Raw genomic sequence first — 15,894 nt, 5'->3', positions numbered from 1 at the left:
GGCCCTCCGCCTCCCCCGGCCTTTGCCGGCAGCTCCGGGGGCTGAGCCTCCGCCAGCCCGGATGCTGTCGTCCCGTTCTTGCGGTCGGGAGCCCGCACTTTTGGGGGGGGGGGTACTGTCATGTCTTGGCTTTGCCCCTAGCCATCTCTGCGCTGGGCTCGGGGCATAGCCAGGACAGGACAGGAGGTGGCATCTAGCCACCTCTAATCCTCTTTGGTCTCCCCAATTGGAGGCAGGTGTTGATCATTGCCTCCAATTGGGGACCCTATTTAAGTTCTTTGTGTTGGCCATGCCAACGTGGTTCATTTTGGTTTGCCTGTTTTCAGTTAAGCCCATGTCACTGGTTGCTGCTTTTTGTTTTGTTGGAGTCCTTTTTTGTTTCATTAAACATGGATTATCCTTGTGATCTCGGGTCTGCGCCTGTGTCCTTCTCCCACCACAGCCGTGACATCCCTAAAATGGCCGGGCCGGGTGAAGAGCGACTATCCAGAACGACTTACAATAAGGGCATTCCTCTTAAGGTGTCTTGGAAAACAATAATAATAAGTACACTTTCCTTCATCGAAGCCATCAGTTGGCAAGGTCAATGCCAGAGAATTCGAAGTTAAAGGGATAGTTCATGCCAAAAATTATATTTTGGTGACAGCCCCTTACCCCAAGTAGGTCCTTCAGGCACATAAGGTAATTTAAAAAAACATTCCATTATTCAGTTCTGTCTGTTTGAGTAATTAGCGTTATTAGCATCGTACAAATTAATTAATGTAAACCGTACGTACCCCTAACCCAAAGCTGCATTGCAAGCGGAAAACTACTATAAAACATGCCAAACAAAGACAATTGGTGTTGTTTACCTCAAAGAACATGAAAATGTTGTATTCCTCGAAATTCTAATTCATATTACAAAAACACTTGTAATTCCTGTGTTTAACGGTCAGTTTTGTTCACAATTGTATAAATTCACCCATTCATTTGGAAAGAGTAAGTGAACGACAGTAAATTAAAGTTAATATTCGTTAGCTAGAACACAAGTTACCTATTTCGTCTTTGATATTCACCTCGGACAGTCAAACTGTATTTGCTTGAGAGAGAAGGGAAAATACATAAATACAAATATTATGTCTGACTCTGAATACGAGCAGGTCCATGAATGACTGAATATAATGACCGTGAATTGACCGAATTGAAGCTTGGAGAGCAGCTAAATGGGCGCGATGGCGAACACTTTAATAATCCCCAACCCTTGCCCAGAATATTGTAGATATATTGATTGTATAAGTTAGTGAAATGTTGTAAGCAATGAAGCAAAATATTAATTGTTTGTAATATGAGCTAAAACGGAAGGTGCAAGTAGGAGAACAGGAAACCCTGTTCAAGCGGTTGCCGGGGAGAGAAAGATTTAGTATGTCTGTCTTTTGAGAAACAGGACACAGGTTAGAGACACACACACATTGTCGGACAGACAAAACAGAAACCACAAGGGGGGGCAATACTTTGGATTATATACTAATGGATCACACACAGCAACATAACGGTCGATAGAAATAAAGACCAAATTGCTGAGATGAAGAAGCACAAAAAACAGTGTAGAGAAGCAGCTCATATTTGCAGTAGTCATTCTGGTATAAAAAGAGATGCCGAGCTCAGATTTTGTCAGAAGGCTGACCTGAGAAGGTCACACACAGGACCAAGCAGGAGGAGGACCCCAGCATTTTACCCTTTATTACAAATGGAGGAACATGAAGAGGCTGAATACTGTTTTCAAGATAGAAACTCTTCTTGTAGGAATAATTCAATATCAACATTTATTTATATATCACTGTATATGATCTTCTTATTGATTTCAGCTGTTACAGTATTTTTGAATCTACTGGTGATCATCGCCATCTCTCACTTCAAGCAGCTCCACACTCCAACCAACCTGCTCATCCTCTCTCTGGCTGTGTCAGATCTCCTGGTGGGACTCATTGTTATACCAGCAAATACTTTAGCAATAATGGAACCATGCTGGGTTCTTGGGGATTATTTTTGTGCATTGCTCCTCTACATAACATTTTTAAGTGAAACTTCCTCTCTTGGTAATTTGATCTTGATATCTGTTGACCGTTATGTTGCTGTGTGTGATCCCTTAATGTACAACTTGAAAATAACAACAAGAAGAACAATTTTTTGTATATTCATTTCCTGGTGTTGTTGTATCATGTATGATGTTGTTTATGTAAAACTATATGTAAAAATACAGGTGCCTAGTGGATGTTTTGAAGAGTGTTATTCAATTGAAGGAGCTTTTTGGTTTAGTGTCTTTGATTTTCTGATTTCAGTGATTGTGCCATGTTCTATTATTATAACACTTTATTTGAAAATATTCCTGGTGGCCAGATCACAATCCAGAAAGATTCAACATGTTTCAAAGTTGGCTGCCACTGTGTCTTATGTTCAAAGTGTACAGGCGAATAATTCTGAGAAAAAAGCAGCAAAAACTCTAGGTTTTGTTGTTTTTAACTACCTTCTTTTTTGGAATCCGATATTTATTTTATTTTCTATGTTGTCAGGTTCCAATTTAGCATCAATTATCATCAGCTGTCTGCCACTTGTGAATTCCTTTATTAATCCAATAATTTATGCTTTCTTTTATCCATGGTTCAAAGTGACAGCTAAACGAATTTTAGGTCTAAAGTAAGTTGTTTATAGTAACACCATTTTGATTGACATGTTTGGTATTACATACATAGTTATGTTACACTGTGTTGTTTTAGTATCTAGTTTGATGTAACAACACACTTTATATAAAGTATCTGTCGTCATCATAGGTACATGTGTTATAGATTCAACTATACTTGCCTGGATTGAATGTACTTTGGTATAAGTGTGGTGTCTGTGGTGGTTACATGTTATCAAATTATACCATGTAAGTATGTATTCTTAAAGTGAATTACATTTTGAGAATGGCATGATTCAAAACCTTTTACAACATATATAATACTGAATGTAAAAATAATGCATTAGTTAATATTGACATAGCAGCTATTGTTTTATAGGGTTAGTTGTTCATTATGTACATGCAATTATGTATATATATTTTTTTAAATAAATGCCAGTTAGTAAATCATAAGATAACCCAAATATTTGACTAAAACATTTAACAGTAATTGTCCTGTTCCAATCTGTATTGTATAAAATATGTGAAAACATATGGTAAGCATGCTGTTAGTAAGATTGTTATTCAAACATTTATTTCTCAAAATTGTATTTGCTTTCTTAGTTATCCATCATTCAACCAGACAGATAAAGTATATTTGACTTAACTCTAAAGTTAAGGCATTTTTGTTCACATGTTTTATTACAAAGCTTAAACACAACAGAATTGACACAATCTTGTCCTAGTGTAATTTTGGTTGTAACGGGTTCTTACATAGTGTTACAATACTCTGACATTATTTCTCAGTTACTTGCTCCCATCAGAGATATCGCATCATAAGATTGTTGATCTGAAATTGGGACATTTGGTTGTTTTGGATGATATTGAGATCACTATAACATGCATTTTTATAATCTTCAGAAAACATCCCTCTGCTTTAGGGCCCTGAGCCTACATAACCTCTAGTAATGCAAGAACCTCTGATAGTTGACACGACATGTGGAGGGAAAAACATAATTATTGCGAGGACATTGAAAGTTCACATACATTCAACGAGACTAGAACGAGACAGACGGAGGGGTTGGTAACCTGGACAAGCTCACATCAACCCACAGCTAAACTTACAGCTACCCATGACTGCCTGTTGGCCCCTTGTCATTTTTTAAAACAGAAATTGTTCTTCTTGACAAATGTTATAAATAACAAAGCTGTGTAACCTACTAATAATCAATATAAAGCCATTAAAACACCAAAAATATATTTATTTCCAATTGTAGGTCAATCAGTGAGATTTTATTTCATGAATTATATATTTTCCCATAGTCTGGTAAAAGGTATTCTGGATGTATGGGGGTTTTATGTAAATGTCTGTTTAGGAAGTCAACAAAGAAACATAAAGTATCTGACACATGAAATTCACTAAATCATAATCTAGAGGTTTAAATTGCTGGGGTCAAATTGACCCCAAGGATAAAACATTTTAGCAAAATTGAGGATAACAGGAGGGTTAATGTTTTAACTGTTTAAATATGACACACAACTTCAATGGAACACAAGTCAAGGGAAAGACTCCTACAGCTTGGAAAACAACAGCCTTTGCTTTACTACTCCATAAGGAGTTGATGATAGTGAAGTGGATAATTATCAGCCCATCTCTTAACATGCCTGTTTAGCAAAAATTCTAGAATTTTACTACATAACACAATAAAGTCACCAATGTTTTCATCAAAACAGAACATGAACAAATTTACAGTGTGAGTATATGTATGTGTGTGTGCACTAAGTGTGTGTGCATTTCAATGCCTGAACATGGCAACAAATAAAGGCACAACTGTTAATGACATATGTAGTCAAAGTGTTTTATTTATATACTGTACATCATAGTGTATACTGCATTCGTCAGTACCAGACAGGTATTCAAAGATAAATAAGTAATGCATGTTACATGCACCAGCACAGGTGCGTGGTGCAGGAAGCCTAAAACATAGTGTCCTCAGGAGGTTAAGATACCACAAGGATCTGTGTTTATAACGTAAAACTGGATTTAAATGCAAAGAAAACACATGTTATGGTTTTTAATTGGGTCCAAAAAACTGGTAGAAAATGCACTTGCATTCACGTGCTTAGATGTCTGTCGTATTAATCAAGTCTCTGTGTATAAATACTTAAGGATATGGCTGGATGATAAACTGTCTTTTAAAAAACATGTTGATGAACTCTGTAAAAGGCTAAAGATCAAGCAATGCTTCCTCTATAGAAACATAATGTTTGTCCAACACAAATAGAAAAAAATAATAAATTGAAAAATGTGTAGACGATTGTATGCTACGGCTTCCAAATTTATACCACTGGATGCTATTTATCATGCACACTTTGGTTTATTACGGGGGATAGCTACAGAACTCACCACTGTAGTTTACAGTGGGGAGAACAAGTATTTGATACACTGCCGATTTTGCAGGTTTTCCCACTTACAACTGTGCATGACGGAATCTAAAACAAAAATCCAGAAAATCACATTGTATGATTTTTAAGTGAATAATTTGCATTTTATTGCATGACATAAGTATTTGATTCAATTACAGAGAACATACGTTTCCTGTAGTTCTTGACCAGGTTTGCACACACTGCAGCAGGGATTTTGGCCCACTCCTCCATACAGACCTTCTCCAGATTCTTCAGGTTTCAGGGCTGTCGCAGGGCAATACGGACTTTCAGCTCCCTCCAAAGTTTTTCTATTGGGTTCAGGTCTGGACCTTGAGATGCTTCTTACGGTAGAAGTAGTGACATGCGACGTACGCCCCCATTCCTGAATTCTGTCATTAATATGTATGCTTCGAGAACATGTGCGGTACTGACCTCGCCATTCCTAATATCCACTCAAATCTGAGGCCACTGAGGAGATAACACCAGTATCAGTGTTTCAAGCAATGTACTTTTCTTATGTTATCTGCGAGTATCTTGATTTTTATCTTGATACACTATACACTGCAAAAACCACATGGTTTATCAAGCATATTCATCTTATTTTCAGGTTAAAAACGCTACCATCCCTAAAATGTGATATATTTTTCTTAACAAGCTAGATTATACAGCATGTATTTGGAAAATATGCCTTGGATATTGTGTAAGTTTTCTTGCAAATAGCTCCTCAAATATAGTTAAATTGTTTTGTTACATTGGCAACATTTTTGCAGTGTATTTTATTTTTTAATGTTTAATCAGTGAATCTAAACTGTATTTAAACCTATACGCTGGGCCCAGCTGTTAAATAGACATTGGTCTCAATTTGTGTCCTTTGTTGAAATAAAGTATCAATAAAAATAAAGACAAATGAAAAAAAAAGCTTAAAAACAGTTATGTCAAGGTCTTAGCTGTGCAGCATTTATGTGAGCTCCACGTGTAACATGTCTCTGAGCGTCAGCCGACAGGGTGTCGCCATTTCGTGGTGGCACCATGAGTAATAGGTGATAAAATGAGGTGCTAAAGCAAATAAAAACGAACTCAGTCTCAAAACAACTCAGTCTAATCAGCATCCCCTTGTAAACATGAAACACCACAGTGGGTCAGAAATGCTTTGAAGTCCCTTCTGCCAGGTAGAGAGGATACCTGGGGATAGTCCAGCCACAGGTCCAGTTCAGAGAACACAGTAGAGCCATGGACCGGGGCTGGGAGTGCAGGTTGTTAAAAATAAAAAATAAAAAACTTTCGTGGCCAAACCAGTTAAGTCAAATGAGGTATTATATTGATTTATCAAAAAAAGCAATATGCTGAGCCACACCACCAGTAGCATTTCCCTGTGTGCGTCCAAGGGAACTCTAGGGTTACCACCCGTGACATTAATTGTTCACAACAGGGACATTTCGTTCTGGCACCTTACATTAAATCCGAATGTGTGCTTTTAGGTGACCTAATCTGCCACATGTTTAAACCTCCTGCCCAGGTCTTAAAGCAGTGTCAACCCCTAAACCTCTATCAGATTATAACTAATCCTACAAGGTATGACAACAAACACCCAGAAAATGCTACACTCTTTGCCGTTATCCTCACAAATAACCTGCATGTACAGTACAATGTAGGTATAAAGCTGAAGTTTTCTGTAATGACCTAAGTGACAACTGTAAATGTACTGCTTGTGTGTGTATTACCTGCTCAGTTAAACAACCTGCTCTTTCACTTATAGACGTTTAATGAAAATGTCAGTGAGCAAGCTTTCCTTTTTAACCTGGCCTCTACGTAAAGCAGTTACAGGTGTCTGTAAATTAGTTAGTTGTGTTTAAAAGTGGCAGTGGTGACCAAAGGAGAGTGTTTTATTGTTTTGCATAGTTGATTCCCATCCTTAGCTGGGAAACCAAAAGAGTGACCTATGGATGGGTTTGATAAAGGTTTTTTTAACTGGATGCAACCAGAAGAGCATGTGCTGTATGTGGAGGAGGGATGTAGTAGATATCTCAAATAGGACGGGGCCTAACATAATTTTGTCAATATGCATTAACAAGTGGATCCCAGTTTATGGAGGTGTAGAGATTGCACTGATGTGTCCCGTAAAGAGCAACGGTGGCAAATCTGATGGCTGAATGTTAGAGAACATCTAACCGCACAAGAGCCCATTTACCTGCCAACTTAAATGATGTCTCCAAAATCTAGCATGGGTAATATAGAGAAAGCTTGCTGGATACAAAGCAAAGACTGTTGTAAAGTTCTTAATACAGGGGAGGGGCCGACTGAATATAAAACTATATCTTCTGCAAATAAATTGATGAGAGCGCTTCCTACTGCCTACTGCAGTAGGCTGTGTTGTTCATGTGAATAGAAAAGTGTTGGGCCTAAAATGCATCCTTGCAGTTCTCCCTTGGCGACCGGCAGTGGCGGAGACAGCGTATGTTCCGCCCTTGAAATTTGACCACTTTGAGTGAGGTAATTCACAAACCATGCCACTGCCAGCTCAGAGACACCAACCCTTCTTAGTCGGGCCAAAAGGATGCTATGGTCTACTGTCAAGTGCTTTTGCATGGTCATTAAATATAGCAACACAAAATTGCTGTTGTTATGGAACATAGGCAGCTGTAAGGAGGAGGGTCAACATTCCATGCATTTCACTATTTCCCAGAATGTACAGGCTTACAGACTTTCCAAATGTTGGTCAATGATTCCCTTTGTTAGGGTGGAGACTCAAGTATCTCATTCACTGTCTACCATTAATGTGTTAATTTTGAGAGGTCAACGAGGTACTCAGATACTGCTGGAACTTCAAACAAGGTATGTTATTTTATTAGTGAGAAATTACTGGTCACTCAAAACAAATATAAAGTATCTGAAAATATATGAATAGTCCTCACTTAAGATTAAGAACTGACAAAAAGTTTTATAATAACATTTATCAATATAATGGTCTCATAACTCATTAGTACCTTGTTATCAATACATTTGATCATTCCTAGCATAACTGCATTTTAGAAATGTGTGAGTTATGATAAACAAATTACTGACAAATGTCTTCTTGAAATTATATATTAACACATTAACACATACAATATTACCCATACTTATATTGCACAGCATGTAGTTTTACTGTTTAGTTAACTCTGAAGTAAAGGTGTTTATACTACCTTTGTTTGACAAGCATGGGTTTTATAGGATTACAGTGGATATAAGAAGATAAATCTGACATGATTTACCTTTGTCTTTTACATCACAACAACCTGGTATTTTAACAGGAGTGTGTAGACTTTTTATATTCACTGTATGTTGTACGGTATTGTTGTGGTAATTGTTTCATTCATGTACCGATACACTCATCTCACTGATCCCAGTTTCCTGGGGTTGGTACATAATCATTTCACGGGATTGTAATGACTTGGAGAAAAGTGTAAGGCACATACTAAGTCATAATGTAAATTTTATTGCAAGTTAGGCTTGTGGTCAAGTCTGTGGGGGGTGTGATGGTAATTCCATGTATCGACACTCGGAGTAAGGGACACAGAAACAAAGTTCTCTTTGTACATCATAACCGTTTTATTAATTATTATGCACAGAGACTATTATGAGAGACGCGTCAACCGCTTACGCAAACATAATCGTCTGAGGAGCCTCTAACTAATATAGCTCATTCAACCGTATATATCACATAGGAAAAAGGGGTGTGGTAAGATGCTGCCATCTGTTTCATGTCAATCAAACACCTTCCCTTTGTTCTATCAAATGCTATCTTCCCCCAACTTATCCTTCCTGCCCTAATGTTTACTGTAGTGTTTACCCAAAGGGGCCAACTGACCTTACTGCCCCCTGTTGTATCTTCTCCTATCCTGTCCTAAAACCCATTGATCTCCATCTGGACAGGCAATAGATGCCCCCTATGCAAATACCAGGTCCCACACATTCCTGTACCTATCTTAACAGTGGGACTCAGTCCTTTATACAATCAGAATACATTGTATAAGAAATTTCCACAACAGGGGTTAATAGATGTTTAGCTGTCAGACTGAACCATGGATAAAAGTAAGCATAAATTATTGGATTAATGAATGAATTGACAAGTGGTAGAAATCCAAAGAAAGCAGATGAAAAATCAGCCCTTGCAAAATACAAATATTTTAGGAAAAAAAATGGAATCCAAAAAAATAGATAGTTAAAAACAACAGTACCAACAGTTTTTGTTGCTTTTCTTTCAGACTTGTTTGCCTGTATAGCTTTAACACCAGGCTTAGTGGCAGCCTTTATTGAAAATACCTGTCTGGCCTGTGATCTGGCCACCACAAATATTTTCATATAAATTGTTACTATAATAGAGCACGGGACAATCATTGTAAGAACTATATCAATGATATTGAGCAGGAAATCTCCTTTGACTAAATAACATTCTTTTAAACACCTGCTGGGTACCTGTACACTTACATAGTATAGAAGAACTGCATCATATATGATACAACAACACCAGGTCATTAATATACAGCTTTGAATTATTGTAATTGTTATTTTTGAGTGGTACATTAATGGATCACACACAGCAACATAGCGGTCAATGGAAATCAAGATCAAATTGCCGAGTGATGAGGAAATACATAAATAACTGGTGTAGAGAAAAAACACACAGAAATAGTCACCAAAATTCCAGCACGGTTCTATTACTGCTACAGTCATTGCTGGTATCACAATGAGTCCCACCAGGAGATCTGACACAGCCAGAGAGAGGATGAGCAGGTTGGTTGGAGTGTGGAGCTGCTTCAAGTGAGAGATGGTGATGATCACCAGTAGATTCAAAAATACTGTAAGGATTGAAATCACAGAGAAGAAGATGTACAGGGTTACATAAATAGATGTTGAAGCCTTTTTGCAAGAAGAGTTTCCATCTTGAAAACAGTATTGAGCATCTTCATGTTCCTCCATTAGTAATAAAGGGTAAAATGCTGAGGTCCTCCTCCTGCTTGGTCCTGTGTGTGACCCTGTCAGGTCAGCCTTCTGACAAACTCTGGGTCCTGCCTCTCTTTTTATCCCTGAATGACTGACACCCTCTCCCCTGCGTAGAGTGTCATTGGACACACACACACACACACACAAACACATACACACTGAACTGTACCACTCTTTTTACCTTGATTGGCTAATAGCCACTCCCCTTTGACAGTCTGTTTTGTAGAACTGTATGTACACACCCACACACGTTTACTGAGCTGTCTAAATGTGGTCAGTTAAGTTGCCTGCCCTTAAAAAATCCTAAATGAATTAATCTTAATACTAATCCTTACCTTAACCCTAATCTCAACATCAACCTAAATGTAACCCTAATATTATCCTAACCTTAATATTTAAACTTAACCTATTCCTAATGCCTTAACCTAAACCTAACAAGCAATGCCTAACAAATTCTGGCCCTGACAACAATTTGCACTTTTTCCTTAAACTAAAACTTATTTCGGTCAGTTGCTCTTCTATCAGCTTGAATCAGTCGGCCCATTCTCCTCTGACCTCTAGCATCAACAAAGCATTTTCACCCACAGGACTGCCGCATACTGGATGTTTTTCCCTTTTCACACCATTCTTTGTAAACCCAATAAATGGTTGTGCGTGAAAATCCCAGTAACTGAGCAGATTGTGAAATACTCAGACCGGACCGTCTGGCACCAACAACCATGCCACACTCAAAATTGCTTAAATCACCTTTTCTTTTCATTCTGACATTCAGTTTGGAGTTCAGGAGATTGTCTTGACCAGGACCACACCCCTAAATGCATTGACGCAACTGCCATGTGATTGGTTGATTAGATAATTGCATTAATGAGAAATTGAACAAGTGTTCCTAATAATCCTTTAGGTGAGTGTACATTAATATTTTTGTCATAATTGCCTAATGTTAACATTTAATATCATCTACTTCCATAGTAAACCATTGGGTAAGTCCCATAAAAAACAGTGTTTTACAAATCTTGTTCAAGACGTAAATGTAAAACGACACATTTAAATGAGTGTGGCCAGTAACTGAAATATCTCTGGTTTGGATTAGAGTGTTTGCTAAATGTAAAACAGGGTTTGCTGATGGCAGGGTGGTGGTAGGCAGGATTACAGAAAATGAGGAAACTCCTGATAGGTCCAATGTCAGGGACCTACCTGAGTGGTGTCAGGTCTCTCCCTTAACTTCAGCAAGACAAAGGAGTTGATTGTGGATTACAGGAGAAAGAAGGCCAAGAACGCCCCCATTCAAATTGAAAGGGCTGAATTGGAGCTGGTAGGGTTTTAAGTTCCTTGGTGTTCACATCACGGACTAACTGACATGGTACACACACACAAACACACACACAAACACACACTCTGAAAAGATTTGATATTGGGCCTCAGATCCTCAAAAGCATCTACAGCTGCACCACTGAGTAAACTGGACTAGGGTATTACAGTGCATTATGAACAATATAACAATCTAAGCTTTAATGAATGTCAAGTGTGTGTCCAGCTTCAAATTCCTGGATGTCCACATCACCGAGGACATCTCCTGGATCCACATCACCGAGGACATCTCCTGGATCCACATCACCGAGGACATCTCCTGGATCCACAACACCTCAAACCTGGTCAGAAATGACAGCAGCGCCTGTACTTTTTGAGGAGGCTGAAGCCCGACTGTCTCCCAAAATCGTTGTAAACTTTTACCTCTGCACAATAGTGAGCATTCTGACTAACTGCACCACATTGTGGTTTGACTGATGCTCCGTGGTTGACCGGAAACCCCTGCAAACAGCTCCCAGCCATCTTTGACCTCCAGCGCAAGCGTTGTCTGCATATCAGAGACACTTCACATCCATGCCACAAACTGTTTGCCCTTACTGCCTCTCAGAGACCTTGCTGCACTGCTCCCTTTGTACTACTGGACTCTTCTTTGCAAAGTATGATAAGGATGCTTTCAGTTGTTACATGTACATGTCTACCTCAGGAACCTCATTGCGGCTATCCCTGCATTTCAGTTGCACATGCTACCTTGCACCTTCAATTTGCCTCCATTGCACTGCTGGAGCTGCTGTCCCTGCCACCCAATACCGGATAAGCAGATGAAGATGATGCACATTTAGTACTGCCATTTGTACTTGCATTTGTCTTTGTTGCACATCTATACATTCCATTTGTGACATACATTCTTCTTCATTATTTTCACATTTTCTGCAATCTTCTATTTGCACTTCTGGTTAGATGCTAACTGGATTTTGTTGTACTCTACTTGTACATGTTCATTGACAATAAACTTGAATCAAATCTAATCTAATCTAATATCCTTCTACTAGTCAGCAGCTTAAATTACTAGAACATATCCAGAAGAGAAAAATTGTGAATAGCTAAGATTTTTTTACTGGGACAGCGACAGTGGGGAGGAGTTTAATGGATTTAATGAAAAAAAAGTGTTGAAAATGTAGAATGAAGAAGAGTCTGACATGGAGGCAGACAGAGAAGGAGGAACGATTGGCGGCACGAGAGTGAAGGACATCCAGAGGGAGTGGTGGGACGTGACATGTGGGAGGAGTGAGTCGGGTAGAAGGCGGGTCTTTCCAAACACCAAACCCAGGCCAGGGTTGCAGTGAGTGTGTAGTAGCCGCGACCCATACAATAATCAATATCATGGTTACTGAAACAAGTATGTGGAGGCAATTCATGCTCTGGGAGAACTCACTCCACATGCCTGCCTGAGAGAGAGGAAGCCCCCAGATTGACATGAGATGGAGTTTTTTCTGGGCATACAGATTGTCCTGGGGATGCTGAAAAAAACCTAAGTTGTCAGATTATTAGAGTAACAATACATTTCTGGCCCTCAAATTTCTCCCGTACAATGTCCAAAAACCACTTTCAAATGCTAAGCAGTTGCTAACATTTTAAGGACAATGAGTTGAGAATAGAGAAGGCAAATAATTTACAATCCACTTTTTAAAATATGGCCACTTTTCGACAAGTCCTTTACAAATTCTATAGTGAGTACTCTCCTCATCAAAACCTGTCAGTCGATGTCATGCTCAAGAAATTTTTGGACATTAAATGTATATAAAATATGAGTATGACAGGGCTGAGGGGATTGGACATAGTACTGTGGTACAGATAATGAGCAACACTATACTGTTTGGAAAGGGACTAATATTATACACCGACAGTTACTTTGAGATCAGTGGAGCCTCAAGTTTTTTTTTTTTTCGCCGTATCTTTGACCGATATCATTGACCATAATGGCACCAGGGTTGCCAGATTTCATTGACCATATCGCCACAAGGGTTAGCAGATTTCATTGACCAAATCACTTGCAGGGTTGCCAGAATTCAATGATCATATCGCCACCCAGGTTGCCAGATTTCATTTACCATGTAGGTAGGTAGTACGATATACCAGTTAGAAAGGATTTTCATTAATATTTTCTTAGCTTTGTTCCCTCTCAGCCCATTTTCCCATTTTATCGTGTGTTTTCGAAAATAAACCTTGGTTTAACTCCGTACTTGTGCTGTCTGTCATCCCTTAGCACATCATACATGGTTTCCCTCCCTAGGAGGTATGTAACCAATGTAAACACTACACACACACACACACACACACACACACACACACACACAAACAAAGCACTCATCAAACTAAGATAAACAAATAGTATGTGAAAACATGATGCAATGTATGATAGGATTGGATTGGCTTTGAAAGCTCAACTTACCAGTCGTTTAGCGTTGCTGATGGAAATGAAGGAAATGTTTTCTTCAGTTCTTTTGACTGCATGTGAGCTGTCCAGTGTGTGCAGTAGGAAAGGTGACAGCTGGAAGTTGAATATAATCCACTATTTTACTTTTTGCACCTTAACTCAAAATAAATAGTAACATTTCAAAAGAACCTTTGATTTTCAATTTAGGGTGAATTATGAAATATGTTTCAAGTTGAGAGAGACTATTAACTGAGGTACATACTAATAATGTATTTCATTACTGTGCAACATTGGCTGAATCTGGCTCAATACTGTTTCAGCGCTCTCACTTTCATTGATTATTTTTTACCACGGGTGCCAATGTTACTGGAAGGCACTGGAGAATTAATGGCAAACAGGAAAGAGTGTGCTGAAATACTAAGGGCCAGATTCAACCAATGTTGCATTATTACTGTATACAGCGTAGTACGTAACTGAGATAAAAGTCTCCCTCAGCTTGAAATATATTGGATAATTCAGCTAAAATGTTATAATTTGAAGGTTAATACATATGCTATTATTCAAATTGATTTAATGTGCAGAAAGTGTCCTTATTCATGTCCTGTCACTCAAAACCAATACAATTCTATCATACATTACATCATCTCTTGTGTGTGTGTGTGTGTGTGTGTGTGTGTGTGTGTGTGTGTGTGTGTGTGTGTGTGTGTGTGTGTGTGTGTGTGTGAGTTTGTGTGTGTGTGTGTGTGTTCATGCACGTGTGCACACGATGTGAGACTAGGAGAAGAGGAGGCACTGTAATTCTCTAAGAGATAAAAAGAAGCAGAGCTCAGAGTTTGTCAGAAGGTTGACCTGACAGGGTCACACACAGGACCAAGCAGGAGGACCTCAGCATTTTACCCTTTATTACAAATGGAGGAACATGAAGATAATCAGTACTGTTTTCAAGATGGAAACTCTTCTTGCAGAAAGGATTCACTTTTGCCATCTGTTTATATATCGCTGTACATTTTCTTCTCATTGATTTCAGTGGGTACAGTATTTTTGAACCTACTAGTGATCATCTCCATTTCTCTCTTCAAGCTGCTCCACACACCAACCAACCTGCTCATCCTCTCTCTGGCTGTGTCAGATCTGCTGGTGGGACTTTTTGTGATACCAGCAATGACTGTAGCAGTAATGGAACCATGCTGGGTTCTTGAGGGATATTACTGTGCACTGCTAATATACACCACTTTTTTATGTGAAAGTTCATCTCTTTGCAATTTACTCTTGATGTCTGTTGACCGTTATGTTGCTGTGTGTGATCCATTAATGTACCAGGTGAAAATAACAACAAGAAGAACATTTTGTTCTATTTTCATTGGCTGGTGTTGTTGTATCTCATATGATGCTTTTTTGACAAAAATCTATGTAAATGTAAAGGTTCCCAGTAAGTGTTTTAAAGAATGTTATTTAATTGAAGGACATTATGTGGTTAATGCTATTGATCTGGTTATATCACTTTTTGTCCCATGTTCTATTATTATAATACTTTATTTCAAGATATTTGTTGTGGCCAGATCACAGGCCAGACAGATCAGTTCTAAATGGGCTGCCAGTGTTTCTGGTGTTAAAACTGTACAGGCAAGTAAGTCTGAGAGAAAAGCTGCAAAAACTCTTGGTATTGTGGTTTTCAACTATCTACTTTTTTGGAATCCATTAGTTTTTTTATTTTGTATTTTTACAAGTTATGATTTAGCATCGTCTATCTGCAGCTTTCTGCCACTTGTCAATTCCTTTATTAATCCAATAATTTATGCTTTCTTTTATCCATGGTTTAAGGTGACAGTTAAACATATTTTTACTCTGAAGTTTAGGTGTTTATAGTTACAATATTTTTCCCATCCTAAATCTGCTAAACTCTATTGTTTTTTTAATAGCATATTTCATGTTACAATACTCTGACATTACATATCTCAGTTTTCTTTTGTCCTAGATAGACAGATGTGCTGTTGAAACAGAATGATGTCTGGGTAGGATTGGAATGACTTGAGTAAGGCATGAGAAGCCATTCACTGGTTTATAACATATTATTGTAGTCACTTCAGCTTGCCTTTTCTAAATTAGG

General features: G+C 38.4%; 1 protein-coding gene across 1 annotated transcript; it reads left to right on the top strand.

The window, feature by feature from the left end:
• Positions 1-1,822: 1,822 nt before the first annotated feature.
• LOC105018717 (trace amine-associated receptor 6-like) lies at positions 1,823-2,677 on the top strand. The gene has a single exon (XM_034288881.1). The coding sequence runs from the start codon at positions 1,823-1,825 to the stop codon at positions 2,675-2,677; it is 855 nt and encodes a 284-aa protein (XP_034144772.1).
• The last annotated feature ends 13,217 nt before the right edge of the window (positions 2,678-15,894 follow it).

This window comes from Esox lucius, chromosome 20, assembly GCF_011004845.1.
Source record: "Esox lucius isolate fEsoLuc1 chromosome 20, fEsoLuc1.pri, whole genome shotgun sequence".
NCBI classification, from domain to species: Eukaryota; Metazoa; Chordata; class Actinopteri; order Esociformes; family Esocidae; genus Esox; species Esox lucius.
The sequence above is the reverse complement of the archived record's forward strand: the minus strand, read 5'-3'. Positions and strand labels throughout refer to the sequence as shown.

Bases quoted from the DNA above. Each gene is read 5' to 3' on its own strand.
- LOC105018717 (XM_034288881.1), top strand. From the start codon at position 1,823: ATGATCTTCTTATTGATTTCAGCTGTTACAGTATTTTTGAATCTACTG.